The 20,213-nt window shown below is 42.6% G+C and overlaps 2 protein-coding genes across 9 annotated transcripts in view; one reads left to right on the top strand and one right to left on the bottom strand.

Moving 5' to 3' along the window:
* The window catches only part of Hr39 (Nuclear hormone receptor FTZ-F1 beta), a 34,613-nt gene extending 23,032 nt beyond the window's left edge, over positions 1-11,581 (bottom strand). For 2 of the 3 annotated variants that reach the window (XM_043419933.1, XM_043419934.1), the window contains exon 1: positions 10,291-11,581. The gene's annotated coding sequence lies outside the window, so the exon portion shown is untranslated. Of the gene's footprint in view, positions 1-5,923; positions 6,050-10,290 lie in introns of those variants that run through there. The other variant, XM_043419936.1, reaches the window with a different exon arrangement.
* Positions 11,582-12,607: 1,026 nt separating this feature from the next.
* Positions 12,608-19,631, top strand: LOC122410646 (apoptotic chromatin condensation inducer in the nucleus). 6 transcript variants are annotated; one of them, XM_043418944.1, is made up of 10 exons: positions 12,608-12,797; positions 13,491-14,059; positions 14,130-14,144; positions 14,225-15,033; positions 15,322-15,406; positions 15,524-15,845; positions 15,981-16,189; positions 16,466-16,696; positions 16,890-17,150; positions 17,823-19,631. In XM_043418944.1, the coding sequence occupies exons 2-10, from the start codon at positions 13,493-13,495 to the stop codon at positions 17,940-17,942; spliced, it is 2,619 nt and encodes an 872-aa protein (XP_043274879.1). In that variant the 5' UTR covers positions 12,608-12,797; positions 13,491-13,492; the 3' UTR covers positions 17,943-19,631. The 6 variants fall into 6 exon arrangements, 5 of the variants coding, with proteins under 5 accessions (XP_043274879.1, XP_043274874.1, XP_043274877.1 ...); XR_006260996.1 differs by having other exon boundaries at positions 13,491-15,033; positions 17,823-18,108; positions 18,638-19,631; XM_043418939.1 differs by having other exon boundaries at positions 13,491-15,033.
* Positions 19,632-20,213: the final 582 nt, after the last annotated feature.

The raw sequence follows: 20,213 nt of genomic DNA, 5'->3' as shown, positions 1-20,213 counted from the left end.
GGGATCGACGACCGACGAACACGACGTCTCTATTTTGAGGTACCAGTAGCATAACGCGCGTCTGTGCGTTTACAAACACACACACACACACACACGGAGAGAGTGAGAACGACGATGGGAAGGAAAATAAAGCGGCGAGGCTGTGTGCGGGACGAGAGACCGGTGCACGAACGATTAAATCGCGTGTCTCCTTGAGTGCAGTCGTTTTTTCAAATTCTCAATCATTACGTCATTATTTTGAGAATGAAAAAGCCTCCGAGGTGGAGGTAATTAAAATTTACGGTGAAAAAATGACTCTGGACAACTGCGATTTCGTAATTCTTCGTTCCTCGATTATTATTATTAACGGTGTTATTATTGACGCAATTTGAACTCGTCGAAAGCACAATCACGATTTTTCAACGTTTATTTCGTAATAAAACGGGAATCGCGTTTACTTCATTGTTCAAATGCCAGATGTTGACTCGCGTTTCTATTCAACTTTGTACGCACACTTTCTGTAGTTATTTATTATTGTTTATGGAATACGAAAGAGGCGAAAATGCATATTCCGCGGCCTCCGCACTCCAGAAACTCGGCTCTGTCTCCGCCAGCCTCGATTTGCACTTTCTATAAGATTTTTCAAAAATTAAACCTCCCGAGAGCCATCGAGGCTCGAAGCAGGACCTCGTCGACCCCAAAGCTTGACAGTTCATGGAAATTTTTTGGTTCAGTCAGCCGCCGGAGTTGGTGACACGAAAAAATGGGGAATCCGCGAAGAATTCGGGAACGGGAGGGTCGAATTTTTTGAATAAACCTGTAACAAATGTAACGCGTGCGTGTTTTCCTTTCACCGCGGGCGCACGTCGGGCCTTGCAGTGCTCGGTGCATTACCCACACACGCGCTCTCCTCCGTATGTGTCTCTTTAATGTTTTTTTTCGTTGCTCTTTTGCCCGAGTAAAGAGCTACCGCGGCTTACTCGAAGTGGCTACAAAAGTTTTGCTTACGCTGATCGCTCCTGCGAGTCCTACGTACGCAGCGTTCGACGCCGAGTGAGCCTTTTTCACTTTTCTCGACGCTTCTCATGCGGGAAACACTTTTTTCTTCGGTACTTCGAAAAAATGATTTTTCGAGGATCGAAGCGACGGAAAATGGCGTTTGGTTTCTATTTGGCCGTTTCCTCGGTACTTTTTTTTATCGACCTTCAAACTCTGTGGATATTCACGCCCCGAGGATTTTCGTGGATCGATGATTGTAGCACTTTATCGAAAAACATTCCCTTTACACGAGATCCAATGAAAATTCGATGTTTTTGAGTTCGCGATGCGAAAAATGGGGTTTCGGAATTCGGTCAAACTCGTCCGTTGGTTGAGTTTGCTACGGGGAATTTTCGCGACGATCCGAAATGTTCAGTCGACACGTCAATTTCGTTGCACTTCGATTATCTTTTGGCTCCGTCACAAAAATCGATTAAAGTTCGTTGGTGACCATTTTAACGCTTTGTTCAAACGTCCACGATTCGCTCCCCGTTGCCGAAAGAATGGAAAAAAAGGTGATGACACACGTGCGATGCGAAGTGACTCGGTGTGCGCATGTACGCAGCGAGCTCTGCTCGGACGAACGAACGGAATCGTGGGTCACGAGAGTGCTGTCTTGAAGCCAGACAGCGTAAGGTCGACGGTCGAGTTCGCGGACCAAGAGAGAAAGAGCAATCTGTATTTTCTCTGTATCTTTCTCTTTTCCCCTGTTGGGCGAAGAGCGAACATAAATGTACAGTTACATGCTCGGAACACTCTCAACGCCGCCTTTGCTCTGCTCGTCTTTTTCTGTGTATCTTTATTTATCTCGTCGTTCATAAACGATGAGAGGATGGTGAGCCGAATGCAACAACTCCGTGCACGTTGCGCGTGCACAGGAAAAAAACTGTTAGAATTTGTCACGCGCGGTTCGAGTTTGTTTACACGCGAGATGGCGGCAACCGCCATCAGCAATTTGGCGGGAATCGTTTCCAGCGCTTCACCGCGAGTCCGCGGGAGGGCGACAAAACACGAAAATTGACGAAAAAACGCCGAGTTTCCGCGCTTCGTGCGTTTGAACCTAACATTCGCGACGGACGCACAATCGGAACTGAATTGCTAGAAAATTGTTCGTAACATTCAAATAAATTACGAGGTGAAAAAAATTGCAAGTCCACGTAACCTCAACGCTACGTCGCGCGACTCGAACGCCATCTGACGTATCGTTCGATCGTAAATCAAACGAGGCGGGAATTTCGCAATTTCGTAACAATGCCCGAGTGTCTAGTCGCATAAGCATCAGTGTAATAAGTACGTGGAATTCAGAATGTTTCCCTATGAGGATAAGCGAGAGGTGAACGAGGACGGCGACATAAGTGCGGCGAGACATGTACAAGGGGTCTCCGAAGTCCCGACCGAGACGAGGTCTCATTCGATTGTTCGATTCCGAGAAAAGTTTCAGGAATATTCGTGGATTTGTCAAGCCACAAAAAGACCGCTCGAAGACATTCCGTCTTCAGGAAACTGCGGCTTATTCGCTTTCCGCGCACAATCGGCTGCCAGGATCCCAAGCAAGTCAGCGCCCGAGATATAAAAGTGAGACTCTCGGAGGCGTTGTTGCAGTTCACGTCAAGAAGCCTGCGTTGCGTCGGGTCAGGACGTGCAACTAGTAGATGTGTCTAGGATCACGGAACGAACCTCCGTGTGAGACGAAACGGAGGAAAAAACGACTATCGTCCCGCGCTTCCTCCCCTCTCGCGAGTCTCCATTCCACTCGGTCGCGACAGACAAGTAGAAACGTGGAAATACTGTGCGGCGGGACGACAGCGCGACGCAGAGCGCAGACAACGTACTGTTACGAAGTTAACAGTAGTGCACGCTTCGAACGCTCCCGAGACATGCGCTGCTAGAATTATTGTTCTTATTCTTCGAGAACGTTATAGATTATCCCATTAAAACTCCGCTTGTTGGCGTTCGCACAACATTATGTATTTCTGCTTGAGTTACTTCGTCGATTTAATAAGCTATTTATTGTCATGTATACTTATCTTACATTGTCTATATGAACTAGTTAAAACGTCGTTATTGGTCACTTTTTTCTTCATTATTTCCATTCCCGACGTTCCATTGTGCCGCTGTTTTATTTATAACCCGATAGAATTCTTTGCTCGTGTCAATTATACTATCGAATGAGTTCCAAATCTTCGGCTTGTGGGCTCGATTTTTTGAGGTTAGGTCAGTCGGTGTCGCGCCACCGTGAGCGCGAGAAAAGCCAAATGGAAAATTCTTTGAGACGAATTGACCGATTAAATTTTGTCATCGTCCTGCGTGGGTTGACCGAGTTTTTCTATAATCGGTCAATCCGTGTCAAAAAATTTGACTTTCGAAAATTCGAGGTGAACAAGTGTCTGATTCGTGCTCTTGAGGGGCGCGAAATTTATGGCACTGGAAGAGGCAAACTTCGGACGGAAAATTTGACTGCTGCGCTCCCTGTCGGTGATCCGCACACGCAACCTAACCTCGTTTTTTGTTCCGACTGTTATAGCCGAAACTAAAAGAATATTATTTTGCTTATTATGGCAATTGAAGTGACATTTTTGTGGGCAAAAACTTCAAAACTTCTTTTACACGTCATGATAACTTTGTGTAACGAAGATTCGGTAGGTTTCGGAAAGTGCAGAATTTAAAAAATGATCGTTATAACGGTCTAATCGGTCAATGAGACCGCCGAGGTGCGAGCAGTTCCATACATCTTCAAGACAAAAAATAATCGACATTCGTGGCACTCGTTGGATAAAAAAAACGAATTATCAGCGATTCGACTGTTTTTTTTTAGCGTACGCTTGATTTAGCGTCGACGTGTACGCGCGTATATAAATATATGCGACGGGTTATTTTTTCTTTCAAATTGAATGCCACGGATGAAAGTTATTAACCAGTTTGCACAAGTTGCCACTGCGAGCTCTGCGAGTGAGCGGTTTGCGAAGCCTCCGCGTGCGTGCGCGCGTGTGCAATCCTTATGCACATCGCATCGAAGCAGATCAGAGGGAAAATGATTTTTTTTTAATTCTTCAAATGACAAAGGAGAATGGCATGGGAAGAACGCGCGTGGTCCGAGTCTGTAGGGAAAATGATATGCGTGCAAACAAGGGCTGTTCCATGTGTAATTTTCGCAATATTGTTTATTCATTTTTCAACCCATTGTCAAATTAAATTTATTCTACTCAACGCGAATAAAAGCTGCCTTTCCCTCGAGTCTTTTTCTCAAAACAAAAAAAATAGCTCGATTCACCTTTTTCTGCGACTGCACGAAATTTTCAGCGATTCGGACGATTTTTCTTTTGTGCTCGTGCTCGCTGCCTCGTTTTCAAATCAAATATTCTTCGACGAGCAAACTCGAATGAAAAAACGTATGTCAATATTAGTCGTTTGTTTGAGAGGATTATATTTTCATTTTTCGTCGACATTTTCGTGAAAATTGGCGATATAAATGAGCCGTGCGGAGCGTAACTTTTTTCAAGCATCTTGGCGATAAACGAGAGTAAAAATATCGAAAAATTCGTCTCGAATAGCCCGTAAACTGATGTGCACCGGAGGAACGGTGCGATAGCGCGAGTGTAGCGACATCTGCAACACAAAGTCTACGAGAAAGGTTCATCAATATTCATAAAGTAATAATATGTGGCGGCGGGGCGCGCGCGCGATGTCCCGGCGTGTGTTCTCTCGTGCGGTTCGATCGTTCGTTCGTCTCAAGGATTCGCGACGATTAACACGCCGAACGAGCGCAGCGAGTTCGCGCTCTTTCTTTCGACCGAAGAACGTCTCGACGAGTCACAATTCTTCCGTTCAACGAGGAAGATTTTTCGATTCCTCATACACACCTCCGATCCTCGGGACACAAGGACGATCGATTTGGCTCGAAACGTCGAAAGAAACGGACAAAAGTCATGAAAATTGATCGCACCTCCGAAGGAGCAAGAAAACATCGAACCGTCAAAAATAAAGAAACTTTATGAACTCAAACGACGATTCCCAATTCACTCGCTCTTTTTCTTTGTTCTTCGAGCTCAATATCCTTTGTACACTTTTCCACGTGTGCTTCCACACTTTTCTCTTTCCCTTTAATCTCCCACAACGCGGACCTTCTTTATTCGTGCTCGGAGGTTAAATACGCGAAGAGCTCGTGAGCACGTATCCCTTTTTCTCGACACTGCCAAGCGGCGGCAGCACCAGTTCGCCTGTAAACACACAGGGGCGCTTCGATCCTTATACTTTTACCACAATTCTTTGCGGCTGCTAAAACTCGTTGTATTTGTATATAAACGTATTAAGCGCGTCACGTATATCGTAATGTATAATTCGTGAGAGTGAGTAAGTGAGAGAGGCGGCGAATGCGATAAGATCTGCTGGCAACTTGCGCAACTGACGACGGGCCGATTACGGGAGCTAAGAGCTCTACATACACAAACACACACACACACATATGAGCGCGAACGAGTGCGGGAGACGGACTCGTGTCTCGAGAATGTTTCGGCGGAGCTCTCTCTCTCTTTCCGTGTGGTCCAGGTAGGTTCGGTTAAAAAAACGAAATATTTACGAATAAATCGCCGTGTCGATGAAATGTGTCGATGTCAATATTGAACTTCTCGATATGCTTTGTTCGGCTCACGTAAAATTAAGGGGAAAACTTGAAAATAGTCGAAACAATTCCGATCCGGAATCTCGAGCCACCTGATCGTCATCCAAATCACTATTTCGTCGTGTCTTCGCATACGCACTCGCACATTTGTTTGATAATGTGGCTGTTCCTAGGGATATTGAAACTTGATCACTCGCATGGGAACGATCGCTCCCGTGAATCAATCGGCAAATATAGACTCGAGTGCCAAGCCCAAGAATACACACCCACGTGCACACACATATTTACTTTGTAAAATGTGGAAAAATCCGTAGATCCGCAATACCGAGCTTTTTCGAACTCCATTTTTTTGTTTTCGACTTTTCCTTGGGCACGAACGAATTTTAATTGTAAACTTCCCAGTCTCCGGGGGAAACGCAGAGCTCCTTGTGGGGCGAGGTGACCCCGGGCCTGGGCTCTCTCGCCAACTAGTCGCCAAGGCCAAGCTCGATGCGCTCGCAACCGAAAAGCTCAACTAGTGCTTCAGAAAAGTTTGTTCCGTCGTCAAAATTGACAGTTTTTCGGGAAAATAGCCACTTTTTTATTTTCTTTGAATCGATCGATGGCAAATGTTCCAGTGAATCGGAATTTGCGAATCTGTCATTTGTGACTGTCGAATCGATCGGATTTTTTTTCATTTTACTTGCATAACCTAAAAAATGAGTTTCGTCGCCCGAAAAATTTGCTTCGCTTCTCAACAGAATTCTGATAATTTTTTTTCTCAAAAGTTGCTCAGATTATATCGCGTTTTTTCAACGAATATGTTCATTTTGATGTCGCCATTGCATTACGGTATTTGTGGGAGGAGGCGAGCGAACAGCGAGATGTATGAATCCAAGGAGAACAGTCGGCACGAAGCTGAGGGACTGAGGCTCGAGCGTGTGCGATATTTCACCTCGCGTTATGTATTTATATATGCACGTACGGAGAGAGAGGGCGCGACGGAGCGACGTAGTGTGTGCTGAGAGTGCACGCAACACGGGATATAGAAACGCGATTGGCGCGGCTATGAATCAGCGTGTACGCGGTGATAAGTCGTTTCCCTGGCCGACGTAAAAATCGTCGAATTTATTGCGTTTGTATATTTCGCGTGATGTGTTAAAACACACGCGAGAAACTTAACAGCTAAATAGCAGAGTGTGTCGAGAATCGAGAGTGGGAAATCTGAAACGATTTGACTCGCGCGAGCTCCCGTGCGAGCCTCTTAGACCCGTGAGAATAAATAAAGATCGCTAGACAAATTTGCTTCTGGGGATTAATTTTCTCGGACGGTTTTCGTCCCTCATATTTGTGACGCTCAACAAAACTTCTGTCTTTTGAGGTTAGGAAAAATGTCAATTTTACTTTCGCACTTATCGGGGGTTTATTGTCACTGGAAACCGGGCGTGTGTTCAGGGAAAAATATCGATTATGAAAGCCGCGAATGTCCAATAAAAGTGACACATTTCACAAGTCGTTTTTCACGCCGGTCGTTCGCGACCTTCCAAAGGTTGCTCGGCGCGGTTCTCGAGTCTCTCGCAACGCTCGAATGTAAATAAGTATGTAAATAAAGAGCGAGCACCGTCCGCAGGGGGAGAGAGAGAGGCGTGGACATAAACGACGGAAAAAAGAACATTTTTTCGCGCTGATGCGCACAGCGATTACGAGGCTCGTGGGATCATCGAGACCTCGAGACTCCGCGCCGTGACAACCAATCGAAAACTCCTTATGGCGAAAAGCACAAATTTCGAGCGCACGGTTTCAAGGGGGCGGCAAGATCGACGAACAAAGAACCTCCGCCGAGACGATTCGGGACTATTTTCATTTTATCGATATTCATACGGAAAGATTTTTAAAAAATAACTGAAGCGAAGATTTTCACAGTGCGAAAGTATGCGACGAGAGACGGTGACGGTGAATTTACGACGAGAAGCCGAGAGATGCGCCGGGTAAAACTGTTGCGATCGAGAAAGGTCGAACTTGTTGCGTTAGGCTTTTACCGTTTCTCGTATAAATATACTGCTTTGAGCACTGTCTTTTTGTCTCTTGTTTCTTGCATTTCTCCGCAGAGGAAAAAAGCAAATATGTCTGCGTCTCTGTAAACATATTAGCCTCGTAAGAACGAACGTTTCGTTCGTCTTTCTTCGTCGACGACCTGTCGGATTTCGGCGATTCTTTCACACGCCCGAACTGTGATTCTCATCACTATGCGATTCGATCGATTATTCATCGCGCCGCCGGAACACAGAAAATATGACGCAATCAACGCCAAAATGGAGGACCGGATTCCAGTCGTTTAGCCAAGTGTCAGTTGGAAAAGGGTCGTGAATTATCGAAAAAAAAGTCGCAACAGCTTTTGTTTCGGGTCGGATAACTTCGTTTTTTGTCACTGCTGTCACCGGCTCAGGCGAAATAGTGAAAAGTGAGGTTAAAGATTGTAAATTCGTTGGAAAATGAAACTTCGTCTCTTACGAAAAATTCTAACCTCAAAATTCATTGTTTCGCTTATTTTTTAACGATTTGACGGAGGATCCCGCTCACGGGAATGTTCGTGTGCTATTTTTTCGGGAAATGAAATTTGAAGGAATCCGAAAAATGGTGGTTTACGAAAAATTCGTTTGGAAAACTTTCGTAATTCCACTTGAGCGGATGAATGAAAATCGAATTGTCAAAGCAGTAGCAGAGCAGAATCATGTACGCGCAAGTTGAGACGCGAGTGTTTGAACCAATAGGGATTTTCTCAACCGCGATATACCGCTAGGCGAGAAACGAGGCGGGATGAGGACGAGCAAAAGATGGTGGACGAGGAGGAGAGGGGGAGAGCGGCGACGCGCGACACAACCGCACGGAGACACTCCTGTCGATTCGTTCCCGTTTCCTTTTACGATCTTTCTGTCTATTTTTCTCCTCGTAATCATCGCTTCGAGGGTTTTCGCACGTGGATTAAATGTGAGAGCATAAAAATCGTTGAAATTCTCGATGATGCTTGCTTCGACACTTCGAAATTACCGACACTTCGGGTGAGAAAAATAACCTCAAAAATTGGGGGGGTGGTGAAAAAATGAAACAAAGGATTTTATCGAACTTCAATCGATCTTTTGAAGTTCAAGCCATTCGCGCCGAATCTGGAAGAACAGTGATAGCAGTTTTTTTCGAAAAATACAGATTTTCGAGAGTCAGAGAAGTTTTTTATTTATTCAAGTTTTTATCACAAGCCGGGTGGTGTTCCGAGCGGCGTTCACTGAGGAAAGTGCGCTCGAAGTTTCAAAGTCGGGACGAAAACTAACCTTAAAAAAATATTTCGTACGATGCCCTCGACGTTGGGCTGAGTGAACGTGAAAAAAATACTAATTTCATTTCGGATTATTAGATGATGGTGTTTTTTTCTTCCACTTCGGGCGAGTTTTTATCGCCGAATTGATCAGACTCGAGGAAGCGTTGTTTTATTCTCAAAGGATAGGGACGATGTGACGGGCGAGAATGGAGAGAAGACGATTTACAATCGACGAGACGAAAAGAGCTCCGGAGTCGTATTATCGTCGAATGTGTGCACGTTTTAATGTAGCTGTGTGTTCGCATGGATGGTGGGGATAGACAGACAGCGGAGAACGAAGCGTCAGGGGAGGCTCAAGGCCGGCCAGGAGCCTCGCCATGCCGAAATATCAACACGAGAGAGGCGAGAGCGAGAGCAGTGCTTGCTTTTCGCAGCCACGCCACTTCCCTCTCATTTTTTCCCCCACCCTTTTCAATCTTTTTCAACCACTTTTAATCGCTTCGGTTCCTTCACCCCCTAAATCCGCGCTTTCACTATTCACATCAGCATTTTCCTGCTAGGGGGAAAATTCATCCAGTAATTTTGACAATTCGTGCACGCGCTGCAATCAATACGCTTGGAGTGTGCAATTCAGATTCAATTGTTACTTTAGCCTAAAACTCGTGGCAGGTGCTTCATTTCGGACCTAAATCTCGGGGCTGTGTACGGGATCGTAGTTTCTTCGAAAAACTGGATTTAATGGATAGCGAGTGCTTTACACGTTTTTCAATCGGCTCACAACAGTTCGAAGACATTCGTAAAATTGCCGAATTAAAAATCGACATTTTAGGGGGTAAGAGCGTTCAAGTACGAAAATAAAAAAGAATGGCTCGCGACGCGAGCAAGTTTTGCGATGGAGATTTTTTAAAAATGGAAAATTCCCTTGCGTCGATTCCTTTCTAAACGATTTCGAAGGTCGAGTCAACTTTTGCTCCCAGCGGTCTCGTTTCGTCGCGTAAGAAAAAAAAAATCACGTTTAAAGAGTATTCGAATGAGATAATAAAAAGAAGCATTTGAGAGCGACATAACGAGTGTGTGGACGAAACGTTTGTCGTCCTCTTATGAGACAAAGTTCCGAGGATTTATCCGAAATCGCCGTTAGGAACGAGAGTGTAAAAAAGTAAAAAAAAAAGCCTTATGAACGGGGGGAAAAGTCCTCGTGTGTGCAAGATATAAGGTACCTAACAATGTAATATAACCGCTCTGATTTCAGGAGCACTCTCGCTCGAGTTCTGTACTCGCAATCTCGCGAGGAGGAAAAAGTGGGGGTTGCCCCCACTTTTGTCTCCGTCTCCGCGAGTGATCGGCCTCGCTCGTGACTTACCTCATGCTCTCTATCGTTGCTCTCCCTGAGAACGTGTGCGCGAGCCAGAGCGTGAGCCTGGACGAGTCCACACATTGAATCTTACGGCCACTTTATATACATGTACAGTCGCGTACGTGTGTGTTGTATATTTATATGGATATATATTGAAATATACGTATATAAAGAGAAACCGCACCGGGCAGACTAACTCTAAACTGCGCGGGTATACAACACATAACTGTTATATATGTAGGCTTACACATCCGTGTATAGACGCGCGAACATAAAAAACACATGCACGACGCGCGTAATTCTCGGTTGTGCGACTGCGCGCCGAAAAGAACGGGTACACTAGCGACACACACGGACACACATGGAATAAATTTTTTTTGTTGGAAACACACGCGTAAACCGGGCGACGGACGAGAGGGCACTTACGCACTCTTTTCCTTTCTTTACTTCTCTCCTTCTTTCTCTCGCGGGCTATTATATTTTTCTTTCTTCTGTTTTAAACTCGAAACGTCGGTGCGTTATTTCTCGGTTCTTCGATCCCTCTCGCTCGCACCCATATCGCGACACTTCAGCGGAGAAGAGGAAAAAACTTTGAGAAGAAAAAAAATAAAAACTCCCGTTTCTTATCCGTTCTGTTGCAGCGCGAAACACGCTTCTTTTTAACTGAACGTGTGCAGATTTTCGCAGGTTATAACGAAAGTGAGTTTTGTTGTCTTCCACAGGGGTATCGATGCGAGTTTTTTTCTCATCCTTATGAACACACAGATTTCGCGCAATTCCCATAAAGCAGGTGGAGCTTCACCCTAAACAATCGTGTTTTCTCGCGTGTCGAGAACGTTGCAAATTCATATTCATTGTTGCATTGTCTAAAATATGTTTGATAACGCTCCAGGAGTCGCGAGGATATTCAGCAGGTGAGTCGAGTGGGGGTAGAAGAGAGAGAGAGAGAGAGAGAGAGACTCACGAGGAGAACACGGAACCACCGGAAACACCGAGAGACTCGAAGTCACCGTTTGGAGAACGGCTGGCGAACGTTTTTTTCATTTCTTTTTTCTTGAACTCTTTGTAGTTTATTTTTTGTCTGTTGCCTTTTTTCAACCTTCTGCCAGGCTTCTCCCGATACTTTATGTCAACGAGGCATTTATCTTGACCGTTTTTAACATTGAAAGAATACACGAAGAAGCCACAAGTCGTGGCCAGCGACAACACACGCGCGCACATACAAACACACCGTGAACTCTCTTTCTTCGTGTCTCTCGATGTACTGTGCTTCCTTGCTGCCTGCTTGCCTGCCTTTCCCGATATCCTTACTCCTCTGGCGCGGCGCTCTCCCGCACCACCACGAGAGACTCTCTCTCTGATTCTACTCCGTGCCGCTGCTTCACTCTCGTCGCGCTGTCCCAAAGCTCCTGTATGACGGGCCTCCGTTACAGTGCATCGCCGTCAGAGGCCACCTTATTGTGGCGAAAGATTGCCCACACGCAATCGCCTTGGACATTAGATAAATTCGATAAATTCTATAGACATATCATCGAATGTTGTCAGAAAATCTTTTTTTTTTTTTTTCAATTTGCATTTTCGTTAAATTGTTTCAAAAAACTGAATGACTTTTTCGATTTTCAGAAGTCTATTCTGCTTTCTGCGTACGACATAAGACAAAAAGGCATGATTTTTTCAATTTTTTTATGAATATGGGGCTGAAATTGCAGAAAACTCGAATTAAATGTTGTATTAACAATAGTTTTCTTAAAACTGAAAATTTTGAAACGTTAATAACCAGAAATCATTACGAAGGTATTGCGTGTAGAAGATAAAATCATCGACCGACATTTTCCTGGATTTCAAATTATGCATTAAGTATTGAATAACAGTTATTCGAAATTTTGACCGTCACAATAGATTACGCGATTCTTTGAAACAGATATAAATTTTAATTTTTTGATGCGATTGATGTGGAACTAAAAGCGAATTCGTTTATGGTGCGTCGATCAAAAAGGAATTTGGCTTATTGACAGGAGATCCTTCGCTCTGTCGATATGTATACGCTGGTTATTTTGTACATTGATCCCCGGAGCTCCATACTATCACTGAATCCTCAACTATTATAAACTTATTGAACAAATTAATTGAATGATTGAGATCTTGGTATAATAAATTGTAAAGGAATGCAGTGGAATCTCATCGACAATGTTCATTCGTCCATTCCACCAAATTTTCTCTTCCCTCTGTCGGCCGTTTTAGTAACTACAAAATGTAAGAAACAAACGTTCTTCTCCATTCGACTTCGACATTTGGTAGAATTTATCAAGTTCGTGTTTGATCGAAAAAAAAAAGATTTGCGGTGGGCTCCCCCCTGCCTAAAGGATTGTTAAACAGCGTCTATTTTTCATTCGCTGATATATCATTTATGAATGATAAATGTGTGTTTAGATAGAAAAAAAGTCTTCGAAGCAACGAGAACAAACGAGTTTGGGAGAGAAACTTTGAAAGTTTAGAGGGATCTCTTCGGAAAAGTAAGTACAAGATTTTCCCGGCATCGGAAGATTTTTTTCTTTCGTTCCTTTTTTTTTCACCCAAATGCCCAGGGTACGCGCTCCTCGGGTAACCACAAATTATAGCAGACTCTGAAATCAAAACGTTTGCATATTCATAACGATGCAGAAAAAATGCATACGCGATTAGTGGTGTTAGAAGCTCGATTGTTACGTGTATCTCCAGCCGCGACGGAATCGTGACGCGATGGAATGCTCCGTAAATGTTGATATTGGCCACTTCGACTTCACTATCGATGAATGCTTGTCTCACGTCCTTGAACGTCATAAAAACGCGATTAGGGTCAATTCATTAGCGCGAATACGTGACAAAATCGGCTTTTGCATTATCATATATGTAACGTTTGAGTAATTTTTCAAATATTTTTAGTCTTGGCGCAGGTGCCAGTGTTACAATCCTCCAACACTTCAGAAGCTTCATCTTGAATCAAGTTCGGTGCAGAATTTTGGCACATCGGCGATGCACTTACACGCTTATTTTTATTCTCAGATTGAAATTAATTCTGTCTTTTCAATGAATATTATCATTTATATTCTTTACTGAGTCTAAATACTGAATATTAGAGAAAAAGAGGTGGTACATATCGGAGTAGAACAACTCTGAATATAAACAGAATTTTCAGAGAAGGTTAACGTTTTCTAAATTTCTTTTAGAAATGAGGCGCAAGAGCGAAAGAAACAAGGGGAAAGCGTCCCCGGAGAAGAAAGTGGAGAAGCCAACGAGAAAATCAACACGAAGAAGAGGCAAGAGGTCTCCGTCAACATCGCCCGATCGAGAAAACAGCAATGACACAGTTGCAATAATGGCACGTGAAAATGAAGGCGAAACAGCGTCTCAGTCGCATTTAGCGGGTCGAGACATTGAGAAATTAAATGAAACAGCGAAGAGTAGCGTAACTTCAACAGAAATTTCAATCATCAAGGAGGAGGAGGAGCAAACTACAGAGGCTGGCTCAGTATGGAAAGTGGCTAGAGCAGATGCGTCACCTGGAGAGATACAGAAATTAAAATTATGCAGACAGCGCAATATGTCAGAAACATCGGATGCTTCGTCGAGCAGGAAGAGAAGTAGCAAATGGCATGAGGGCAGCGAAGGTATAACGGAGGAGATTGATTCATCCGATGAGCGTACGACGGTGGGCTCATCAAAGACCACCGTTGAGGATGCTCCAAGGACCGAAGAGAACACCTCCGTTGTACAAGGTCGGGACTCCAGCGAAGAGGTAAGTGATAGCAAGGAGTTCCCGCCCGAAATCGCAACAGCCGAATTGTCTGACGTGAAACCAAACATAGATTACGTGGATCAAGGTGAGACGAGCCAGACGACTATTGTTATTAACGCGAATGTGCGTCAAGATGATGCTAAACCGAGCGATGCTATTCCTGAGCCAAGCGGTGGCGAACTGAAGTCGAGCGTCAACGAGAATCCTGACGGAAACAAGCACGATGAGGAACAAATCTCCAACGAAGCGGAGACCGAGAGGCAAATTGAGAAGGAAGCTGAGAAGGAGAATAAGGAGAAAGATAACATTGAGGATCATATAAATACGGAGATCAAAGTCGTCCCTAATGACCAACAAACTTTTGATCGTTGTTCCAAAAACGAGAATGAAACGAGCCTTGAAGAAAGTGCTAAAACAACCGACGATAACAATGATCTTCGAGATTCCAAAGAATCCAGCAGCGACGAGAACGAACTCGAACATGAAAAACGTCGAGACATCGTTCCATTAAAGAGACAACGAGACGATACTTCCGACGATAATTCTGAGGATAACGATAAAAAAGAAAAAGTTACTAAAGCACCTTTGCCACGTACAACCAGCAGGAGAAAGCATCGGGACAAATATCGCGATTCGTCCAATTCCGATACCGGCGAATCCGAGGACGAACCCGAACGAGATAACAAGAGAAGTAAGAGGAACGTCCTCGAGGAATCTCGTTCTACCAGAGATCACTCGCCCAACATCGAAGAATCCAATTACAATAAAGATATTTCACGAACGCCCGAGATTCGACCGGAGTCACCGACTCGCAACGATATTCCTACTGATAATGAAAGAAAAATCGTTGAGAATGATAAGTCCAAGACGAACGATGATAATGAACGAATCGAACAAATTCCTGCAGCTAATGCTACTGTTGTACAGGCACAAACTAATTACAAACCTGCTAAAGTCAACTTGAAGAGATCATTGTGAGTTCGAGCAAAAATTTTAAAACAAGCTCGTTAATTTCCTATCAAAGCAAAAACAAATATTCATTAAAACAGAAGATTTGCCCAAATATTTAAAATGGATATCCCGATTGGTAAAAGTAATTCATCAATTTTATTCCCCTCCATTTTCATCGGGAAACAAGACAAGTAAAATTGCGATTAATGTAGATATTTTAGTGTTTCACATTTACTTATTCACTAGCTTCCTTTTTCTGGATTTTTAAACATTTTCGAAACGACAATAATCGAACGATTTATTTCTTTTAGCGCTGCTAGACCATCGGTAGAATCCGTGGAATCAAAGAAAAATGCTCCTGATAATGAGGCCAACGATCTTGCCAATCAAGATAAGGTTCGTCAATATTCTTCATCAATGAAAATTTCAACAATCAAAATTTTATTCAATTGGAAAAATGTGAAATGCTGGGTTTCAATAATTGAAAAAAATCACGTTGTTCTTTATGTTTAGGAGAATCACGCGAGCGGCGAGCAAAATGATGTTAAGTCCATTCCAAAGAAACGCCGTTGGGGAACGATTCTCACACCAACCGACCCTACGCCAGCATTTTCGGTTTCAACGGAATCTCTCAAGGTTCTTGTACCAGGCGCCAAGCCCCTGCCCATCAATGAGGTTCGTCTCTCGAAGGACGACGACGAGGAGCGAGATCGTCGAAATCAACGAGAGAAACGTTACAGTACGAGTGAATCTGGTACAGAGCATAAATCACGCGATGATGAAAAACCGAAGAACGCGGAATCAAAGAAAGATTCTAAAGGAGACAATCACATCGGTAAGGATCGATTATTTTTTTTCATTATTTATATGTTTGAATATTCATAGGAGTTCTCAGTCTAATACATTTTTTTTTCTTCAAAATTTGAGAGAAGACAAAAATATCAATACCAATAATGTCATCGATTTACAGTTTCAAGGCGGAAAATCTCCATTGTGAAGGACACGCAACACGCCAAATCTCCGAGTCCTCCTGCCGCTGTACCCACGAGCATACTTCTTATTAAAAATCTGGTTCGACCCTTTACTTTGAATCAAATTCGGGAACTTTTGTCGCGTACTGGAACCATCGTAGAAAATGGGTTCTGGATGGATCGCATTAAGTCGAAGTGTTTTGTAGAGGTACGTAAATCGAACTGATCTAACGTCGACAGGAATATATTAAAGCAATCGAAATTCTTGGTTTTTGACAAATGGGTGAACATTTGTCAATCAAGCGCATCAACTTTCTCACCTGAAATCGGTGGTTTTCGAAAAAAAAACATGGGAACATAAAAGTTAATCATAAAAAAAAAAACAAGAAATAGTTCCAGTCATTCAAATATCGATGTCAGAATAATACTTTTGTGAACAATAATCAAACATTGAAAATGCTTGTTTGATCTCGAATTTGTACAGTATTGCAACGAGGATCAGGCGTTTGAGACGAGGCAAGCCCTTCATGGAATATCGTGGCCAGTATCAAATCCAAAAAAATTAATAGTAGAATACGCCACAAAGGAAGACATGGAAATGGCACGCGAGCTTGCGAAGGATCAACCCGCGTCACGGAAAACTGAGCCACTGGCGGTGAACGATGGATGGCAGCAGGATTGGGCCCGAGATGAGAGAACGAATTCCACGACGAAGGTGCGAAATATTTGTAGCTTAATGATTTATCATTTTTTCAACATTTGTTTCAGATCCATTACAAAAAAAACGACATTGAAGTTTGCATTGTTGGAGGCAACGAAAAATCGGTGTATCCGACTATGCAAACTTCAAATTGAATTTAAAAATCTCCTTCGTTTATAACGAAACTTGTGTGACGATCGTTGTATAGGTAACGGTCGTCAGGGAATGGGATTTAGGCAAGGAGGATGGTCAACATTTTGCAAAGGATAAGGAGCGCGAGAAGAAGGAGCTTGAAAAAAAGAGACGGCAAAGGAGTCGAAGTCCAACGTTAGAAGCACACCTTCCAGCGCCAGCTCGAAAATTCAAAAAGAAGGAAGATGATCCACCACCTGCGAAGCTACTTGATGATCTTTTCCGAAAAACCAAAGCTACACCGTGCATATATTGGCTACCACTTACCAATGAGCAGGTAAAACAATTTTCCAAAATCTTTAACCTCCTCGTCAATGATTTATCTCAAACATGGGTCTTAGGAACAAATGTCGATGAACTTATTATTTTTTGTTTTTTTACAAACTTCATCCTTCGTTTGGATATCAGTTGAATACGATTTCCACCGAAGTTCCGGGGGGCGGGGGGGGGGGGGGGGGTTCATTACAGAGAAAACACTGAAGTTTTCATACTGGAAACTTTTTTTTCTTTCTTCATACTCGCCAGATTACTTTCTCAGGTCTATTTTCGGATCCCCAATCAGTTCAAATTTCAGCAGTAATGTGAACCTGGAAAAGGCATTTGAGTCATGAAACCCTGATTAAAAACTGACGATTCTACTTTTCTTTACATCAAGTCAGGACCATTTCCTAACATGTATCATCCTTCATTTCGATGCTCTTCAAATATATCGTTTTGAGAAGTGTTGTTAGTGAAATTTGAAAATTAAAAAAAAGAAACATTCAATTTTCTGGCAACAATCTTTTATGACTCGTCATCTCGCATAAATCGTGATAAGCGCCTGTGAGGTGGTGATCTAATAGGAATCTTTGAATAGCACTAATGAATTTTCATCCAAATCTACTCTTTTGTGAAAACGAAGAATGAGCGAAAACCGGTGACATTACAATGGAATTTTTTTTTTCAACAGATCGTGGTGAAGGAAGAGATGCGGAGACAGCACATGGCAGAACACGCTCGTAGACTGGAGGAAATGAGACGCGCAGAAAGGAATCGTGATGCGCGTCGTCGCCGCAGTCCACGAAAATAAATACAATCCACACGTTTTTCCTCCTTCTCCTCTCTGATTTTCTTTGCACCCTCGGTTTTATATTATACGTGCCGTCAAGTGGGGAGGGGTCAAAGAAATATTGGTCATCGTCGTCGAGACGATTCAGGGCGAGGGGATGATCAACGGAGATACTATACGATCTTGAGTGGGTTGAGTTTCTCTTGATTATCTCGCCTTCCCCCTCCCCTCGACAATAAAGTCCGTTTTGTCGAGATAAGCTAAAAAGCAAAATAAAAAATATACGTTGTGTGGACGCCTATTTGTTGAACGCGATATTATTTAACGGTGGAATTGATCATTACCGTTTGACATGATCATGACGATGAGCAATTATCGTTCAATTTCGTTGCAATTATTTCGTAGATCTATCCGACGGGAATTTTGGTACCGGTACGAATCGACGGCCTCTCCATTTATATCCTTTCTCTATTGCCTCAAAAATTTGTTTTCTCATCAATCATCCGATGATTCTCTAAATAGTTTTTTTTTTTTAGCCATTCAATTACGGATTTGTTTACGTCCACGTTCATTCAATTGCCCATGTTCTTCTTCCACTGTGTAACTCGAGTGAGCGCGATATCCCTCGCGCCTTCGGGCGTGCATGATCTCCCGAAAACTCGAGGAAATTTCCCAGGAATTCCCGTATTCTCAGCATTAAAAAGTGCTTCTTGCAGGTCGTCCACGTACGCCTCTCTGACATTCGTCATTGGCGCCACTAATACGAATTCTCTGTGGTTTGACGGAGGACCGCTATTGATTATTACGAATAATCGTAATGCAGCGAGCAACGTGGGATTCTATAATATAAAGAGATTATATATTGAAATGAAAACTAAGATGTGAATCCATCATCATCCGAAACATAGTATTGCGTAACAGCTAATCGGAGTTCTGGTACAGCTCATGAATAGACCCAATTTGTAACCCAACAGTAGGGAAATATAATAAAAGTGACACTTTTTCTTTCTTCAATTATAAACGTGCAAATTCAAATCACTAGTTACCATCGAAATTGCTTAACCATAAGCATCAGGAATAACAGTGAATATGATAAATATTCAAAATCCGTAGATACACGAATGAACAGAAATTTTCAAACGTAGTTTCATTGTAAAATCGTGAAACAAGAGACACAGAAAACAAAAAAACGCGAGCCAGAAGCGAGATGTTTTTACTCTCACTGCTATTATCAAAGTCACGATAAACTAGTGATAATAGATTTTGAGTAACAAGAAATTTGTCTTTTATATGGAAATTGGAGTTTTGTGGACGAGAGGCACCTAAGTTGGTGGGCGTTGGGTCATCTGAGAGTCCTTTGAGTAATTCATCGAGATTGAAAATATTTTGACTTCGTAGAAGAAAAAGTCTTGAGCCACGAATTTTGCTCGTACGCTAGTACGTTTTATGTGAAACAAAAAAAACAAATCAATCAGCAATTATATATTATAATTATAAAAACAAATCTTAAGGAAAACACAAAATGAAAATAGCGTGCGAACGTTTAGGAATATTGTCGCTTGTAAGCGTAATCGCACTGACATTCAAAGAGAATCATTAATAATTAAAAAAAAAAAATAAAAATAGACACAAGACCCGCTGTAAATAAATATGTCGGAATTCCATGATTTCATGTGTAAAATTTATCAATAAACACCAAAATAAGACACACCTCGTTTCTTCATCGATGTCATTTCTACAAAGCCTGACCATATTTGATCGTGGAAAGGAGAATTGTTCCGACCTGATATCATGTCAAGTTTTCACATTTTCGACATACATTTCAAGCGAGATCTGATATGTCGCATTTAAATTTTTTTGTTTACATTTATAATGTCTCGTACTAAAGGCCATTTAGTTTTTTTTTAGAATGCTGCTTTCGCAATTTATCGAATAATATAATGAATTTGGAACTGTTGGGATTTGGTACAAGAATTGAGAGGAGACAATTGTCCATACGACTCGCATAAAAGTGAGAATGCTGAAAAAATAACAATTGCAACACCGTTTTACTAGAATGCAAAAAATAGTGATGCTAAATTTGACGTGATTCTGAAGAATCAAAAACACCAGTACAAAATTTGAGTGAAAAAATCTCAAATGTAGTACGAAAGTTATGCTATCTAGACAGCGTCTTATACGCCAAAATGGCCTCAACAGAGATAATATGAGAAAAAGCAATATCTATCACACATTTACACTTGTCAGATTTTTTTTAAATTGGTGCAAGAAATTGTAGAAAGTTATTTCTAT

This window comes from Venturia canescens, chromosome 5 (assembly GCF_019457755.1).
Source record: "Venturia canescens isolate UGA chromosome 5, ASM1945775v1, whole genome shotgun sequence".
NCBI lineage: Eukaryota > Metazoa > Arthropoda > Insecta > Hymenoptera > Ichneumonidae > Venturia > Venturia canescens.
The sequence above is the reverse complement of the archived record's forward strand: the minus strand, read 5'-3'. Positions and strand labels throughout refer to the sequence as shown.

What these genes read in the sequence shown, in the direction of transcription:
- LOC122410646 (XM_043418939.1), top strand. Translation starts at nt 13,493, where the DNA reads ATGAGGCGCAAGAGCGAAAGAAACAAGGGGAAAGCGTCCCCGGAGAAG. An exon ending in GTCAACTTGAAGAGATCATT is followed by an intron (nt 15,034 to 15,321) that starts GTGAGTTCGAGC and finishes TATTTCTTTTAG; the next exon opens with CGCTGCTAGACCATCGGTAG. An exon ending in TAAAGGAGACAATCACATCG is followed by an intron (nt 15,846 to 15,980) that starts GTAAGGATCGAT and finishes ATCGATTTACAG; the next exon opens with TTTCAAGGCGGAAAATCTCC.